The sequence below is a fragment of the Bos indicus genome, chromosome 21 (genome assembly GCF_029378745.1).
Source record: "Bos indicus isolate NIAB-ARS_2022 breed Sahiwal x Tharparkar chromosome 21, NIAB-ARS_B.indTharparkar_mat_pri_1.0, whole genome shotgun sequence".
Lineage (NCBI taxonomy): Eukaryota > Metazoa > Chordata > Mammalia > Artiodactyla > Bovidae > Bos > Bos indicus.
Window position 1 is genome coordinate 67,478,864 of NC_091780.1, and position 18,474 is coordinate 67,497,337.

The 18,474-nt window shown below is 47.5% G+C and overlaps 1 protein-coding gene across 2 annotated transcripts in view; it reads left to right on the plus strand.

The window, feature by feature from the left end:
• Positions 1–15,520, plus strand: part of RCOR1 (REST corepressor 1) — a 117,568-nt gene extending 102,048 nt beyond the window's left edge. For both annotated transcript variants that reach the window (XM_070775783.1, XM_070775782.1), the window contains 5 exons: positions 1,744–1,938; positions 6,995–7,072; positions 7,291–7,348; positions 8,049–8,275; positions 11,500–15,520. In XM_070775783.1, coding sequence (XP_070631884.1) covers positions 1,744–1,938; positions 6,995–7,072; positions 7,291–7,348; positions 8,049–8,275; positions 11,500–11,541 — 600 coding nt within the window. In that variant the 3' untranslated portion in view covers positions 11,542–15,520. The remainder of the gene's footprint in view (positions 1–1,743; positions 1,939–6,994; positions 7,073–7,290; positions 7,349–8,048; positions 8,276–11,499) is intronic.
• The last annotated feature ends 2,954 nt before the right edge of the window (positions 15,521–18,474 follow it).

The following is an 18,474-nucleotide window of genomic DNA, read 5'->3' on the forward strand; positions in this document are numbered from 1 at the left end:
AGTTAAACAAGCCGTTCACCGTGATAAGGCAGTGATTCCGGTGTATGTGTACCACGTCTTGTTCTATCCCTTCATCTTGTCAGTGGACGCTTGGGTTGTCTCCATGGCTTGTCTGTTGTGCATAGTGCTGCTGTGAAGAGAGGGGTGCACGTATCTTCCGGATTACAGATTTGTCCTTATATATGCCCAGGAGTGGGGTCACTGGACCACGTGGCAACACTGTTTCTAGTTTCTTGAGGAATGCTACTGCTAAATCTTGATGTATTTTTATGTTGAATATATTTGTATGCATAGCAGTATGTTTGTTATTCTGTCACAAATCTTTTATAATTGAGTTAATTTATACAAATTTTTAACAATCTTTTCCCTATAATTAATGCTGAAATCTGATACCATAACTACATATTTGTGCACTTAATTTTTTCTATTAGAATTAATTTCTGGAAGTTGAATTATTGAGTCAAAATGTTCTAGATATATTCTTAAGGCTTCTTTTGGCATAAAATATTATTATCAAATAGGAAACTGGTCATACTCTCTGGATGGCACTCTCACCAGTGATCTATATGAGTGCCCAGATCATTTTAAGGATTAGTTAAATTACATTGTTTGTGAAATCAAATAGAACTTGAAGTTTTTAGTAAGCTTTGTTTTTGATGCATTGTTATTTATTAGGTTCTTCAGTGGAACATTTTAAATGAAAGAGAAGAGGCTTGGTTTTATATTAATTTCTATAATTCTTATTTATATAGCACAGTTTCTGATCTGAAAAGAAAAATGGTTAGTTTCTTCTTTAGTTTCTTAGCTTCTTAACGTGCTGAAATGTCTGAACACAGACCTGGTCAGTCGGTGATCTACACTGACCGTGCTGTTACAGAGCACAGGTTATTGCTGACTCAGATTTTTATGTGTTGTTTATTACCACTTGTTTGAGAGCTTATTGCTACCATCATAGTCTGCATGGTGTTTTTATCTGTCTTAAAATGTGAAGCAACAAGCTTGAATGTATTTTCAGCTTTACCAGCCAGTGTTAACAGACTAACAAGATGTCAGTTAACCTAAACTTCTTGTTAAAATGATTACCAATAGATGTTATCCTTTCCTTGCCAAGATGTGAGTGCATTTCATTTCCAAAGGTTTTGGTTTTAGAAAGAGCATTTTAAAAAATAAGCAGCAGTCACACATTTCTAAATGACAGCTTATAGTTTTTGAAGCAGGTTACATGCCATGAAAAGTGTGTCATCCCAAAAAAGGGGTATATAAACAAGTTTCATATTCAAGTTTTTATTTTTATAGCCTTCTATCAAGATTTAAGGAGTTTAAATGGATCCTTAAACAAGTGCTGACTCATTTTTTTTCTTTCCGTGGCCATATGTCTGTCCACATTGCTGGGGACTCTTAGGATGAACTCATTCCTTATTCATATATATACAGCTCACCAGAAGGGAGCACAGGTTATTTTTTTTTCCTGTGTTCCTCCCGGAAGCTAGGCATGCTTCTTGTCAGAGGTTTATAGAATAAAGATGTGTCTGGAAAGGAAGGAGGTGGAGTCCACTTTGAGTTGTTTCTTTAGCTGATGTTCTTTGTCTGTTAACTGTGTTTTAGAATTTGTGCGTGGTTATTTTGGTATGGTATGGTATATGTCTTAGATTGTTTGGAGCCATGTTAAAATATGCTTATTGCTATTCACTTGACATTTTAATTTTTTCACTTTCTCATTTATCAAATATGTGTACCATGCAGGTGCCCCCTACTGAGACGATTCCTCAGATCAAAAAGGAAAAACATAGTACTCAGGCTAAAAATAGAGCAAAAAGGAAACCTCCAAAAGGAATGTTTCTTTCTCAAGAAGACGTGGAGGCTGTTTCTGCCAATGCCACTGCTGCTACCACGGTGCTGAGACAACTGGACCTGGAGCTGGTGTCCATCAAACGACAGGTGCCGTGCACCCCATCCTGGCGAAGAGTGGCCCTGCACTGCAGCCATGCTCTCGCTGCTCACTCACTTCACAAGTCTCAGAGGGGTGTTCTGTTTCTAAGGAATTGGACAGAGGATCTTAGGCCCATTGATTTTTTTTTTCTCCTAACTTAACCATGAAATTGAAATTTTACATATCTGTATCAATCTAGATACAGATCTCAGTGATTTTCATAACATGAACACACCCATGTAGCCTCTATCTGGTCAAGACCTGGAACATGGTCTCCGGCACCCCATTGACCTCCCCTTTGTCCCTGCTCCTCTTCTCCTTTGGGTTTGGCTTGTCTCCCCTTGTTGACTGTTACTGGGCACTGATAGGAACGAGATTGATGTGCCTCTTGGTGTGCTGTGTGTGTGTGCTTGTTGGAGACACCCCTCAGGGTGCAGTTGCCAGGTTGTTGAGTGTGCACACATCCAGCGCTAGAGAACTGTCTCCCAGGCTGGTCGTGTCACTTTATGTGAGTGTTGGTTGCACCCTGGCAGGATTTCCTAATCGTAGCACAGCTGACTTTTTGGGCCAGATAACTCTCTTTGTGGGAAGTTGTCCTGTGTCTTGCAGGACATTTAGCAGCAGCTTTGGCTTCCACCCACTGGACACCAGCAGCGCCTCCCCCCACCACTCTACTGTGCCCACGTTGTGGAATTACGGGGCTGGCAGGGGGTTGTCTCACGTTCCCATTGGAGGCCTGCCTTGTTACGCACTCAGTGGCATCTTTTTTTTTCCTTAGTATTTATTTGGCTGCACCAGGTCTTGGTTGTGGCATGCGAATCCTTAGTGCGGCTGTGGGATCTAGTTCCCTGACCAGGGGTCGAACCTGGACCCCCTGCACTGGGAGTACGGAGTCTTAGCCACTGAACTGCCCCCAGCCCCTCCTAGTGGTATCTTTGATGAACTGATGCTCTTAGTCTTGAGGTGGTCCAGTTTCTTGTTCTTGTCTTGTGTGGTGGGTACTCTTGAGTTCTGTTAGGAACCCTTCCTGAGGTCATGAGGCACTGTGTTACAAGCTTGGTTTTGCCTTTTGCGTTTTGATCTTCAGTTTACCTGGAATGTTTTTCTTTGTTGTTACGTTTGGGGTTGTTTTTTTTTTCCACATGAGTATCTAGTTTACCAAGCAGTAGTCATTAAAAACTGCCCTCTTCCTGTTAGAAGGCTGTGGGACCTTTGTTTTAAATCTAGTGTCCATCATGTGTATGGGTCGGGTCTGGAGTTGGGTTTCTCCTTTCTTCAGCAGCACCGCATGGTCCTGACGATACACAGATTATAAATGGCGCTTTGTGGTAGGGGAGTCTTCCAACGTTGTCATGGATCCCTGCCCTTGTGTTTCCATATAAAACTTAGAATCACCTTCTCAATTTCCAGAAAAGTAATTTTACTAGAGTTTGATTGGGATGCTGTTGAATCTGTAGATCAAGGTAGAGAGTTAACATCTTCTCACCCACGAACATGATTTGTCCCCGCACTTCTGTGATCTTGTTTCTTCCAAAATTTTGTAGTTCTTGATGGGAACAAGTCTTCTGTTTCTTTTATTGGAGTTACTCCTACATGTTTGGTACTTTTTTGGTGCTCTTGTAAAGAATAGTGCTTCTAAAATGAATCCTTTCCTGATTATTTGTGCCTCGTGTGGGAAATGACTCATCCTTTTGGTCTCATTTTGCACAGAAGTCAAGCTGAGAAGTCAGCCGAGTGGCCCAGTGTTGTCCTTGCCTTAGTCGTCTCCCCCGACCCCCACCCTGACTTCTAGGTGAACTGTGGACTGGCAGTTCTCGCTGCTTGGACGAGATGAGAAGAGCAGGGTGGCCTGCTTCCTCTGGTGCAGGAAGCGCACAACCCAGGACCGAGCCAGCCCCACGCACTCACGGGCTTGGCTATCTGTCCCAGCTGCTGGCAGAGCTGTATTCTAATCTTAGGAGAATCAGTTAATCTCTCTGGGCCTCTTCTCAAACAAGGAGATTGCTCCTTGTCTGCCTGATGGTACAGGATGCATGAGGACTTGTAGGCTGCATGTGTGTGCGGAGGGCTCTCTGGTTAGGGCCGGGGCTCCCCTCTGCATTTCATCTCCCTCTCCTGGGGCTTAAGTCCCATGGCCAGGTGAGTTTCTGATGCTTGCTGTGCAGTATCAACATGGAAAGGGGATGAGACCCTTTCACACAGAGCCGTTACTGGTAGATAGAGAGCCTTCAGTTTTCAGAGCCAGGATCAAGAGCAAGAATGTTTTATTTAAAGGTAGCTGCCCAGAGTTGACATTACTAAAGAGCGAATTCTCAGAGTCTTCAGTTCCTGGGAGATGAGGCCAGTTGTTTGCCTTCTGCACCCTTTAGCTCTCCTGCCCGCTGCACTCCCAGACGGCCATGGTGGTCAGTCACATGGTAGGCCCCCACGTCTGGTCGTATGTGTGGGACACATTCATCCGATGGTAACAGAAAACATGACTAACAATGGCTCAAACAGTGAGCTGTTTGTTTGTTGTTTTTTATTTTTATAAAACAGCAAGAAATTCCAACATCAGTGGTTGCTGGTTAGTTCCTCTGCTCAGTGCTGCTCTCGGAGGCCCCAGATTCTTTCAGGGTTTCCTACATCCTTAGCTTTTAGGGTTTTCATCTTGCTTGTGGCCTCACGCTGGACACTGCTGAAGCCATTTCATCACCTTTGTGTCTCTGTTCAGGGTAGTAAGAAGAGGGGGGCGAGCGGACCTGTCCCTTTCAGCAGGAAAAGCTCTTGCCTCCCCAGAACCTCCTAGACGTTCTGTGCACCAGGGCTCTGCAGCCCAGCTCCTCCTAGCTCCAGGGAGATCCTCAGTTGCTGTCAAAGATACAAGTGAGACGGGGACTGGGGGCAGGTTTGCCAACAGTCACTGCCTGTTGCATCAGGACTTGCTGGGTGGAGGGAATGAAAAGGTCTGACGTTAGAGAAGAATCACTAAATACTCAGTAAAGCAGGAAAAAGAAAGTTGTGTTCAGCCAGGAGCCCTCGGTAAGACCCCAAGCCAAATGGACTGCTTTGTTTGGTTCTTTTTTCCATGCTGGTTACTTTCTTATCCTGTGTCTTATCCAGCTTGTTGCCACTCTGGCTTCCTTTCCAGTTGGCATAATTCTGTCAACTAACCCCTATTCTTGCACTTATTAGTAAACACAAATGATTAGAAGAAGGCCTGTAGGTAAATGAGAATATTGAGCTAACTTTTAGTTCAGAACTTGTGGATATTTTACCTTGTAGCCACTCATTTAATGTCTATGCTTTTTTATCCACTGATTTTAGAAGATGCATGTGTTACTTAAACAGATTGGTCTCCTTGGAAGATGCATGTCACTTCATCCCAGTGCAGTATAGAGAGATAGATAGATCTCACACACTCTCTCAGCTTTGTGTCGTATGAACAGCCAGCTAGAGTGAATAGAGTAACTGGAGTGCCTGAGGAGAGGGGCAAACATGGGGTATTTTAGACCCCTGACTTGAGAATTTGCTCATTGTATATAGGAAGTTTCTAGGCTTCATTTGCAGAATTCAGGGAACGTAATCTGAGTGCCTTGCAATATTTTGTGGTTTGTTGGTAACTGCAAGGTCTGAGAAGAATCTAAGATTTTGCTCTATATTATCAAAGAGTGTTCTATTAACTAATGCTGGTATGAGAGCTTGGAATTACTTACTCTGAATAAGTTTTGGGTATTTTCTTCTGATTTGTATACCTTTTCAAAATAAACTAAAGCAAATTTCAGTAAAGTATGGTCCTAGTTTATGGTTTTTACTGTAGAGTAAATTTTGTGCATGTTTCCAGTATTTTTCTTTTCAGATGTTTTTGTGTTCTGACGTGACACTGTTATCAAAAGATGTGGAGTGGGCTGTATGACGGGTAGACTATGAGGCCCTTCTAAAGGCAGACAGGGTCGGTTCTGGTCCTTAGGAGTGCTGGTCTTATTTACTTGCCTGCTGGTCCCATAGCATCAAAAAATCTTTCCTGTATTCCTCCCCCGCTACCCGATGCCTTTAAACCTTTGAGAAGTAAAACACAGGAGGAAAGGATCTGTGAAACTGGAAATCAGTGAAATCTAAGTAGTTGAAAGTGGGATTTTTGGAAATTGTGTAAGTATGAAAAGTTTTAGAGAGACAAGTATTAGAAGTGCCCATATGACAGTATCTCCACCCATCTCCCAACTCTTCCCTGGCTCTGAGAGTGCTGCTTTTCTTCATTTGCCTAGGGCACTTTCTGGTCACAAAATGTTTTTGGTGTTTCCCTTGGAAAAATGAACCTGTTCCTCTGCTTGCTTTCTTATTTGCCCAAGTGATATTCAAGAATGAAAGTGCCAGGGCCAGAGTTCCCCTGGTGCTTGGCACAGAAATTCCCCTCCACCTAGAGCGGAGTGAGAAGGGCCCCATCTGTGACCCCACTTGCTCAGGAGTCTGAGCAGAATTAAGGAGCAGCCCTGGATTGATGGAATGGTTTGTCCTGTTGTGTCTTTCTTTTGATTAGGCAAGCTCAGTGAAAGATTAGGTCCACTGAATCAAAGCAAGAATGTGGAAAAGATAATTTGTGAGAAAATGAAGAAGTTACAGTTGCTCAAAATAAGGTTGGGGAAAAATAGCTTTTCCCTCCCCTTAAGGAAGTCTGAAGGGCGGGCTTCTGCCTTTATTCTGCCTGCTCTGCTCCCCCAGCCCCACTCTGTGTGGTGGGGGCCCAGGCGCGGTGTCGGCGTCAGATTCAGATTGTGCCTTCTGTTGCCCAGGTGGGCACCTGTTAACGAGCTATTGGATTAGGATTGTGTGTGCAGGAACCTTCTTGCCACCATCCCTTCTTTGTTTGTTCCTTGTTTGTTGCCCTCAGCAAGTTAATTAAAACATCTATTAATAGTTAGCTGCTCTCAAAGGATGCAACAGGGGCCTTGTATTTGGGGCTGTCATATAGACCAGGAACTTCTTTCCTCTTGGCTTTTTGTTTCTTTTAACTTTCATAGTTTTGTTTTCTTTTCATACCTTTATAAAAGTCTTTCATTTTTAAAATGAGAATCTTGTTTCTCTTAGATTCAGAATATTAAACAGACGAATAGTGCTCTAAAAGAAAAACTTGATGGTGGAATAGAACCATACCGACTTCCAGAGGTAAGATTATGTAAATATCATCTTTGAAGTCACACCTGAGTTTATGTGTTTAAGAATTTACTGTGTCTCCAGTACACATCTTCTAGAAGGAAAGGTATAGACATCATTCATTATAACCCTAGCAGATGTTAACATTCTGATATAAGATTGATTAATCCTCATAAGGACATGCCCGCGCCTAAATGTAGTATGCTAACAGCACTTGTTTGGATGTCCAGGTCATTCAGAAATGCAATGCCCGCTGGACCACGGAAGAGCAGCTGCTCGCTGTACAAGGTAGGAAGCTTGTACTTATAAACAAGAAGCTTGTACTTATAAACGTAGAAGCTCTGCTTATAAATAGAGAGCTTAGGCAGAGCAGTCGCCTCAGGAGGCAGTTGTGCTCCATCCTGCTCCCAGGACATCGCTTGCCTTTAACAGACTCCTGTGAGCTGACATCCTTCTAGTGAACATCATATTAGCTGAATTTCTGCGTTCCCTTTGGGCTTTGCTTTTTTCCTTTCCCGTGTCTCACAAGATGTAAACATTAATCTGGAAGTCTCGGTGTCTAAATTTCATTTTAGCAGCTGCTTGTTGGGTTCTGAATAGTCAGAAAGGACCGATTGAGGGTTAGGGCTGTAAGGTTGGATGTAAGGTTGTTCTAGTCCTGGGACCCTGGAAAGGCCCGTGTGGAATGTCCACAGCACAGGATAGCTGCTGGGTGACCTCAGTTGTACCACATGGTGTGTGGTGAGAAGGTGCAGACCCTACACGACAGATAGCGCAGACTGTGACCGGTCTTGCACGCGGACCATGTGACTGGTCTCGCACGTGGACTGCCGTGCTACTCTTCCCATTGGTTTCTACACTAAGATAGTGTCTGCTATTAGGAGCCCCCGTGCTGCCTTATCTAGATCAAGGGTGAGTCTCAAGTGTGTGTGTGTGTGTTTTATTATTTTTCTCTTGTGTTGAAAAAGACGCTTTCTTCCATCCTTAGCCATCAGGAAATACGGCCGAGATTTCCAGGCCATCTCAGATGTGATTGGGAACAAATCAGTGGTGCAAGTGAAAAACTTTTTTGTAAATTATCGACGCCGCTTCAACATAGATGAAGTTTTACAAGAATGGGAGGCAGAGCATGGGAAAGAAGAGAATGGTCCCAGCAACCAGAAACCTGTCAAGTCCCCAGACAGCTCCATCAAGATGCCTGAGGAGGACGACGAGGTAAGTCTGAAGCCAGCTGGTCTCTGCTGGATTCATGCTCAACCCCCAGTTACTTTCTTCACTGATGACCTTTTCCAGCTGTAGAAGTAGATTTAGGCTCCGGCTGTGTCAGTAATGACTCTTACCCGTAAATGCTGTAGTATGTGTTGGCTTTAGTCACTTCTTGGTCACTGTGTACGTTATTCATGTTTTAATTCCTGGACAGATTCTTAAGTCCACCCTACTTTCTCTAGCCACAGAATATTTCACATTACCAGTATTTCCTTAAATACAGTAACCACTTGGCCCTGAAACGATAAGTCAGAAGTGCCCTGAGGATCGGTAGAGTCCAGTCATGTGAACTGTATGTTGTCCCCTGTGAGGTGTGTGAGCTCACAGGGGCGTCTGCAGGCTCCTGGTGAGTCTCTGCTGCCACACCTCCAGCCTGGCTGCTGTTGGGGGGCCAGCGGCTGAAGGACTGATGGGGACAAGCCTAGGTCCTGGGTTGCCTGGCATTTCCAGACTGGAACTGATGTTCCTGTGACCTCCTGGGTGGTGGCACTGAGTCCACTGGCCCAGTTGGCAGAGATTGAGGGGAGGTTCCTGAGGCTGCAGGGTCCGTCTGCTGCCTGCGTGCTTCCTGCGGCAGGGGGCTGCCCCCTGCACGCCCACCCTTCCCCATAGACAGTGCGGAGGGCCAGGGGGTGGGAGTGCATGCCATCCACTTTATTTTTGCGTTTGTTCACTGACATGGTGGGCTTCCCTGATAGCTCAGTTGGTAAAGAATCCGCCTGCAATGCAGGAGACCTGGGTTCGATTCCTGGGTCAGGAAGTTTCCCTGGAGAAGGGATAGGCTACTCACTCCAGTATTCTTGGGCTTCCCTTGTGGCTCAGCTGGTAAAGAATCCGCCCGCAATGCGGGAGACCTGGGTTCGATTCCTGGGTTGGGAAGATCCCCAGAGAAGGGAAAGGCTACCCACTCCAGTATTCTGGCCTGGAGAATTCTAATGTGAAGATTAATTTACTCATTACTTTATCATCAAAATCTTCCCCAAACGAGGCAGGAAAGACTTGGAAGTCACTTCTTCTGTGCTGTCCTGTGACTCTTCGCTCCCAGAGCCTGGCTGCAGGACTTGGAGGCCCCAGCCTGTGCGTGCATGGGCCTTGTGAGGAGGGCGCCCTGAGAGCACGGCATTGCCAGCCACCCCCATCCTCTGCGTCCATATGCCAGTTTGAGAAAGGGCCCTGAGGCATCTACACCTGTCAGAAGAGGTCGTTTTAGAAGCATACTAATTTTATCAGACTGTTTAGATTTTGCTACCAGCAAATATTTGCAGTCGTCTTCACAGTCTCTAGTACTGGCAGTGCAAGTGGTTCCTTGACTCACACCCACCCAGCCCTGCCTGCCCACCAACAGGACAGCACAGAAGCAAAAGAGGTGTTTTTATCTTGGGGCAGTGACTTTATCTGACAGCTAGTTGGCCCTTTAACAACAGATTACCTTCCCTGAAGTCCTGGACTCAGTTCAGGAAGCATTGAGAACATGAGGATTACTGGGGAAGGGCCATTAGAACTTGGAGAATGAACGCTTTCTTCCAGGTCTGTTTTCTGACTTAAGGCTCATGAAGCAGAAATGAGAGGAAACTCCGATCTCTTTTCGCTTCAGGTTTCATCCCAGCCGGCTCCAGCGGAGTTAGCGTGAAAAGTGTGACCACAGGTTGAGGACCCAGAGTCGTCATTTTCTTAGGCCTGATCCGTTGATTAATGAGCTTAATCTGTCAGCTCATGTTTCCTCCTGTCTTGCTAGCCCAGAAAGTCTGTCCTTCCTTTTCTTTAGTCCCTTTTTTCTTATGCTTCTTAAGGCGCCAGGCCTCCTGCTTTGCCACCCTGGTTTTCCAGTCTCTGTGTGTTAGCCCGCAGAAGGAAATTAATCTGTAAGGACCAGCTGCTTCTCTGTGTCCACCAAGGGCCTAAGGGAACTAGCTAATCGTCTGTCTGATCAGTGCTTAGAACTTAGTGTGCTTGTAATTTCTCCATTCCTGTGGAGTCCAGCAGCTCAGAAAGATGTCTGCTGGTATCCAGCCTGCCCACAGGTTTTACCTGTTTATGCAGTGCAGACAGATTTGAGAAGTTTGTGGTCATCTATCAGCTGTGGGCTTTCTTCCTTTGGAGCTGAGGAGGGAGAGTAGCCCACGAGGGTTGAGTGTGTGAGACTCAGGGTTCTCTGGGGAGGGGCGGGCACAGATGGAGCCCGGGGAGGTGTCAAGAAAGGCGTGGAATGACGCTGAAGGTGACTGGTTTGGAGGTAAACATTCTAAAGTGTAAAGCGATTAAGTGTATTACTATTAAGGAGAAATTGATTTCACTAATAACAGTTCTCATAAATTGGGATTTCACCTGAAGGCACAGCTGTTTTCAGATTTTGGACTCTTAAGTTTGGCTGTTTCCTTAGAAATAAGACACCACGGGGGAGCAGCAAGCTCTGAGACCCTCGATGATCTTGAGGCCTAGGTCCAGCAGTCAGTCTTTAAAAATGAGAGTGGAGAACTAGAAAGGCCTGTGAAGTTTATACAGAGAAGGCAATGGCACCCCACTCCAGTACTTTTGCCTGGAAAATCCCATGGACGGAGGAGCCTGGTGGTCTACAGTCCATGGGGTCGCGAAGAGTCAGACACAACTGAGCGATTTCACTTTCAACTTTTCACTTTCATGCATTGGAGAAGGAAATGGCAACCCACTCCAGTGTTCTTACCTGGAGAATCCCAGGGACAGCGGAGCCTGGTGGGCTGCCATCTGTGGGGTCACACAGAGTCGGACACAACTGACGTGACTTAGCAGCAGCAGAAGCAGCAGTGAAGTTTATAAGAAGATCCTACAATCTTTATGTTGTAGCTGTCTGCTAAACAGGGTGGGTGCTGGGACTCCCAGCAGTGCACCTGAAGGCTTTGTGCGGAAGTCCGCCTTAACCCTGTGAGGTAGACTGCAGTGTTGGGGTACCTTCTGCTGATCAGGACCCTGATAACTCACCCCGGACACACAGCTGGAAGGGCATAGTGGGGCCTGGAGGTCCAGGCATGTAGCCGTGGAGGCCTACTCACCTGCCCACGCGGCCTGGCACAGCCTCCGCCTCTGCGCCCTGGCCTGGGAGCCATGGGGCCGGAGATGGTAGGGGGGCTGCCCCAGACCAGAGTCAGCAGTGCGTTCTGGTGACCTGTCTTGTGTTTCTCTGTTTCCTCCTCGCTCAGGCTGCTTCTGTTCTTGATGTCAGATACGCGTCTGCCTCCTGAGACGCTCTGGTGGCTTGAGCGCTTGGTGTGGACGCCTGCATTTTCCAGGATTCAGGTACCTCCAGACTTCACCCAGCCATCCGCATCACAGCTCTGTGGACAAGCAGCTATTACCAAAAAGGCACACACTCGCAGTCCTGGGCTACACCTGCCTTAATTCTCCGCTCGTTCCTCGTGCGGGGCCGCTTCCCCGAGAGCTCTCTGTGTCTCTCACTCCGCCTCAGTGCGGGGATCCCGTGGCCTGCACGCTCCTGCGTCGCCGGGGCCCGCCGCCCCCATGGAGCCCCGGCCCACCTACGGCAGCTCTTCCCCGTTGGCGGCTTCGGAGCAAGGAGTCACTCGGAGGTGCGACTCTGTTCCTGCATGGCCTGCAGTCCCTACTTTGTGCATAATGTGATTTTCAGAGTAACTGTGACCCGTTGGCCTTCTGGGAAGTTTCCTTTGTTCTTTTCTGAGGCATCCACCTAAGTGATACCATGCTTCTTCGGAAATCACCGTATATTGGCAGACTGCGTCATAACCTTTATCGTGCCAAACAGCTTGATACAACTCCCCTTCCCCTCAGTGTAGGTATAATTATGGTTTATAAATTCACTTGGCTTAAATCTCTCCCCTCTCCCTGCCCGCGTGGTAGAAAGCTCATTCTCTGCACTGTCCTTGGAGGATCGTGGACCCCAGCACTCGCTGCCTTCAGCGTCGTCACCCCAGGACGGGCGCCGCCCCGTCTTCTCCTTCCCCTGCCTGCCCCCAGCTCCAAGAGTGTCCATACACTGTACCTGGTGCTTGTACATTGGGAATTGGTGCCTTCTCCTTTTGGCAACCATGTTTTCAACCCTCTTTTCTGTTTCAGTGTCTTATTTCTTCTTTAAAGTTGATTGCTTGCCAAAGATGACATCACTGAGATGAGACGGGGAGGCCTTGCTGCAGGTGCTTGACAGAGTGCAGATGCTCGGTGTCACGTGGGGCGGCAATAAGGGGCGCGAGGCTGGCCGGCGATGGTGTTCTCAAGGCTCTGTGCTCTTTGGGCGCTGTCCTCTTGTCCCTCTCTCCACGCGGCCTCTTGTCTGTCACGTGCGCGCCGTGCAAGCACCCCCTCCTCGATGTTACAGAACAGGCAGGGACGTGTTGGGTCACTGGTTCTAGTGGGTCCAGGTGGGAAGAAACCATCTGCAAAGGGAATGTGATGCCTTCTGGTTGGGCTGGGAACAAGTACAGCTATTTAACAAATGTTCTAAAACTTCCAGAATCACTTTTACTCTCTTGCCAGGCCATGGGCCTGTGGAGCGGCTGAGGGTAGACTGCGCTGCGCCTCCTGGTGTGCCCCGTTCCCTGGCCTGTGGTCGGTTCAGTCTGCACTAAATATGTGGAAGGAGCTTTTCTGTTGTTGGTTTTTGCATCAATGAAGTATTTTTTGTGCTTTCAATACCAAAAAGAAAAAAATTCCAGATGCTTTAAGGCATAAACAGAATTCTTAAGAATTTGAAATATGCAATTAAAATTTGTTGTTTTGACTCCCACGCACCTTGCTTTTTTTTTCTTTTTTTTTTTTTTAAGTCAGCTGATTTTCTCTTTAGGAAGAGGGTCAGCAAGACACCTAGAATGTTTGGAATTGTACTTCTTTTTTTGAAATCTGGAGAAAGGTTATCAGAAAGGGAGTGAGACAGGACTTTCCTGGCGCCCATCACCTACCCATCCCTGCACGCAGTGTCTGTCGGTCACGTGAGGGCTGGTGAGGAAGAGCCTCCGAGCAGCCCGGCACCCCCGCCACTCGTGCCAGGCGGGCAGCACAGTAACAGTGGGCACTGTGCAGGGTCCGTTCTGTTTTTCTCGTGAGCCTGCCGCCTAATTGGAACATGGCAGGAAAACACGGGCAAGAGGTGGCAGGAGTCTTGCACGTTGCTAAAAGGGGACAGGCGGCCTGGAGGCTCCTGCCGCACCTGGCCTCTTCTCCAGACCTCCTTGCTCGTTAGAGAAGCAGCGGGTACCTCGCTGCAGCGGTCTGTCTGCCAGTCGTGCTTCCTCTCTTCACCCCCAGGCTCTGTCCCTCAAGAGTCGATCCCGCTTGGCAGTGCTTCAGGGCTGGCGCTGGTCTGTGCTGCACGGCGGGCACACCGGCAGTGCCAGGCCCGTCTGTGCTCAGACGTCCCCTGATCTGGCTCCTGGCAACAGGTGGTCTCCAGTCCCGAAGAGTCACGGTGCCGGTGTACCTGCCATCATGGCCACTGGCTTTTGGCTATCTCGCCAAGGGAAAGGGGTGTGTTGTTTTCATTTGCTAGAAGGAAAAAAGATAGTTGTCTCTGCCTGACTGCCTTCGTTGCAGTTTCATGCATAAGATGGCACTGTGTTTTAAACTGTTTCATTACACTGTCTTTGCAATGATGTAAATGCAAGAAATCACTTCCCTTTAGAAGCGAAGTGGTTTGGTCTTATTTATGGGACGACCCTTTTTAACATACCAAGACTTGGGTGCGTCCGCAGGTTGTGTTTGGATGTGTAAGGGTCCATGATGACCGCTGCTTCAGATGCAGTGTTCACTTAAGCTTTGTCTTCTTAAAAATTATCAATGTGAATGTCATAATTATATATATTTTTTGTGGAAAATTTCTCCTAAGTATAAGTTATTGTGCAAAATATAGTACCATTGCAGCAAATGATAGTTTACCTTTTAGTTTAGAAATCCTGAAAGATATAAATTGTATTGCATATGCATTAAAAGTTTGTTTTATTTAATTTTATGTAGATGTGTAAAGTGTTAGGTAAACATTTTTTCACTTACTCATTTGAACACCTTGTTACTTGAATATTGTTTTGACTGGTCTGAAACAGTGATGGATTCTGTAGGATCGCTCCGTAAGCAGGAAGCAGCCCCGCCGGCTCATGCTGAGTGGGGAGCCGTGGGGCGGCAGCGGTGGAGTCAGCCGGACCCCGAGGTTAGGGTAGACCCCCGCCTCCCCACGTCGTCTCCGTGCGTCTGCGCCCACCAGACGTCAGTTCCTCAAGATGGCTTTGGATAGTTTTTAACCTGCCAGATCCTTTGATGGTCGTAAACCTCCGATCAAAAAATGAAAACGTAGTTGAGTTTGGAAAGCTGACTGTTGCCACATGCCACTCTAAGTGTGCTCGTTGTCACTTTAATTTCAACTATGCCCTATTTTTGTCTTTCTGATTATCAGATTGTACTATTGGTATAATTGCATACCAAAAATAAGCCAAATAGTGCATTACACTAACTGGATCCCTGCTTATATGAGCAAAGGTCGGATGCAGCCAGCTCACCCGAGAGCCTCGTGTTTCTTGTCTAGCCTGATCTAACCTGAGTGACCCCGGATTCAAGCTTGTGATATCAAGTGAGACTTTATCTCAAGTTGACTCGAGGTGGTTAGCTAATTTGAATCTAGTGATCTTGTGCAATGCTCAAAACAAATCCTCTCTCTGCCACTCCCCGGACCTCTGCAGCGTTCCCTCCTTATAGTGAAGCACAATTGCAGTAACGTTACAGTCCAGCGAAGGAAGGTCAGTACAGCCTATGCATGTTGTATGATAATGAGTGTTTACAGCCCTTCTCCTGAACTCAAGTCTGTACTGGAGCGGATAGTATTCCATTACGTAGACTTATCAACTTTGCTAAGTGCTTTTTAGATTGCTTAAAAATTTTTTCAAGATTTTAAAAGATGTATAAGGTTAAGTTTGCAAATATAATGGAAATGCTGTATATCTTTTGAAGTGATAAAAATTCATGTTGGAATTTTAAAGAAAATATGTTGTAATAATGCTGTTGTAAGTAATATTTTAATGTCTCTTTTTGCTTGTTTTCTATTTCAGCACATTCATTGTGGTGAATGTTCATAGCATTATAATTGCTTAGCCATCGAATGATAACATTTGTTAGTAGAGACTGAAAAATTTATTTGTGAAATTCTGCAGAATTCATTTTTCTATTTCCAATATTTGCTGAAGTTAAATAAAAATTTTCAAGCCATTGATGTAATAAAATATGAAACAAAAAACTGTTCTGACCCTCCAGGCTCCATCAAAGCAGCAGCCCACCCTGACTGGCACCAAGTGGGCTTTCCCTGCCTCTTGCCCGGGGCCTTTGGGTTTCTGAAAGCGTCCATTCCCCAGCACTGCGCACTGTGGGAGCACACGGCTGGGGTGCTTTTGTTTTTAACCTTTAGATCTACTTGAACTACATTTTTTATTTTATAATATATGATCATCTTACGGTTGGGATCAAATCAGTGGACATGAATTCGTTATGTTTGTGATAGTTGAGGACTTAAATGTATAGGTTTGATGCGAGGAATTTTTTTCCTGTTAGTGGTTTTTTGGCTCCACTGGCTTTGACGCGTGGCTGCCGACCTGAGCACAGACTGTGGGGGAGAGAAAGCGAGATGACTGCCTGTGTTGCGTCTGGTCAGCCCAGTGGGCACAGCCCAGGCCTCAGCGCCTCTCTGAATCACATGAGGACTCTGAGTGCCCAGTGGCCATCTCTGTGGTCCTTTTTCGCCAGAATGTAGGATTTGGTTAGATAACGCTTGTATAAAAATCTGCCTTGCCTCACACAACATGTAAAACACATAGGTGGGCTCGCTCTGTGTGGTGACTTCCCTTAGCGAATGGGGTTTGCGTGACGCTTCCCAGAGGCCCTTCCCTGGCAGACATGGTCGCTGCGCTGAGTGTCCGCGGAGCGTGTGTGTGGTGCTGTCGGGGGTGGCCCCTGGGAAAGGAGCTCAGAGGCTCAGAGACCTCAGCACGTGTCTCTGGAGGTGACTCCGGTCCAGACTCAGAGGGAGCCAGGGCCTGGGCTTTCCTCCAGGAGACCGAGAGGGTGTGTGGGCAGGGACAGAGGAGGCCACGTTGGCTCTGGGGTGGGCCCGGTGAGGGCTGTTTGGGCTTCTGATGAAGTTCCCACTCCTCACTGCGCTCTCTGAGTTCTCCTCCTCCGTGTGTGGCACTGCTGTGTCCGAGCTCATCAGACGAGAAACAGTGTCGCCTGCTTCTGGCCCCCTACTCGAGGGCCTTCCTCCATTACTACGTCCTGAGCTGATGCTCTTGCTCCGAATTCATCTTGACCCTGACATGCCTCTTTTCCTGCTCGCTTACACCCCACGTCTCCCAGCCGTAATCAGGGCGCTTTCCTGCTTAAAACGCTCTCTCTGCCTTCCAGAAAAGCTCATTCATTCCAGAAAAGCCCTTCATTCTGTCTTAAGCCACATCACATGCCTATGCAGGGCCAGTCTCTGCTTTTCTTATAAACGATGCCACACCCCACTGCAGGGCCCTGAAGTCCTGACCCGCAGCTCAGGCCTTCACCTTCAGCAGAGGAACCAGTCTCAGGGCCTCTGCCACTTACGCATCTCTGCACTTCCTCTTCCTACTGTACCGCAAAGAAATGGCTTTACGTTTGCTCTTCTTTTGAATAGGTAACCAGCATGCTTGTTACAAAAGGCAGACAGTGGGACGCAAGCTCCCCGCCTGTGGCCTCCAGCCACCCACCCTTTCCGCGCCTCCTCTGAGAGCGTATCAGCAGGTGTACAAGCACGCGTGCTCACTTGCACGTGTCACATACGTTTCCATGCAGATAACATGCGGTCGTCTCTCCGTCAGTATGTGGGGGATTGGTTCTAGGACCCCACAGACGCCGGGATTCAAGGATACTCCAGCTGCCCCTGTAGCAGGGCGCAGTCAGCCCTCCCCGGCCGCGGGCTCCCTGGCCGCGGGCACGTGCAGCGGCGGACTGTACTGTGTATACAGTTCTTACCTCACACAGCGGTACCTTAGTCCGCTACCCCAACCCATGGATAGGAAGTTGCTTCATTCCTCTGCACTGGTTTCATGGTATCCAGTTACGACAGTAACTGTTTATTTAAACTGTGTCATTTGATAGTCAGTGAAGAATCATGTAATATCAGCAGATTGGAGCCAGCCTATGTTATTTTGCCTACAGGCAAGTGTAGTTCTGGGGATAAATATCGAAGATTGGAATTTGAGTCCAGAAATTGGTTCACTTTGACACTTGACATGTAATGCTGTGTTTCTCCCAGAGGGGTTGTACCAGTCTCTCTTTCCATCGGCCGTGAATGAGGCAACCTGTTGCCCTGTGCCCTTCCTAACGCTGTGATAATTAAACATTTTGATCCAAGGTGTTTTATAAGCTTTTCATGAGATCAAGACTGTCATAGTCATCTCTGTGCCCACAACTGGCAATAATAGGCTCGTGGAATAAAGAGCTGGGATGTCAGCACGTAGAAGAAGAAGAACAAGCGCCTGCTGGCCCTCGTGTGCAGGATGAAAGGCCCCATTGTGGTCTGTGATGGCCGCCCCCGGAGGGGAGGGGCACTCGGCAGCCGCTGGTTCCTGGGCATCCAGAGACGGATGAGAGGAGAGGTTTGGGGTTTTCTGGGCCCTTTGCTTCTTTCTCAAACTATTTGCCTTGTTTTAATTGCCTGAGGACTGGGGAAAAATGAACTGGAATTAAAGGTCTGGTGCTGGTACATTAGGAATGAGGTTGGAGAGTGCTCTGTGCAGCCTGGTTTTCTGGTCCTCCATCCCCGTGCGCCATGGCCACCCCGCCTCGGTTAGGTGCCACATGTGCCGTGCCAGCTGACCAAGGTCCTGCCGGAGACGCTGCACGGACACCTTCCAGCTGAGACACCACAGGCAGTGCTTCTCAAACCCAAGTGAGCCATGGGGAGAGAGCGTCCCGCTGGGCACATTCTTGGAAGGCGTCCCCGAGAAGGTGACAGCTGGCCCAGCGTCCCTGCAGACCCCGTGGTTATGTGGGACGGGCCTGCTTCCTCGCCACCCACTGGAGGGTGTTGGAGCTTCCTGTGGCTCCATGGTGATCCCTCTGTCAGTCTGGTGAATGTCGCTGCTGCTTGGAGATGGGGAGCAGCCACGTCACCTGCAGGCACCACACGCAGACTCCCTCCT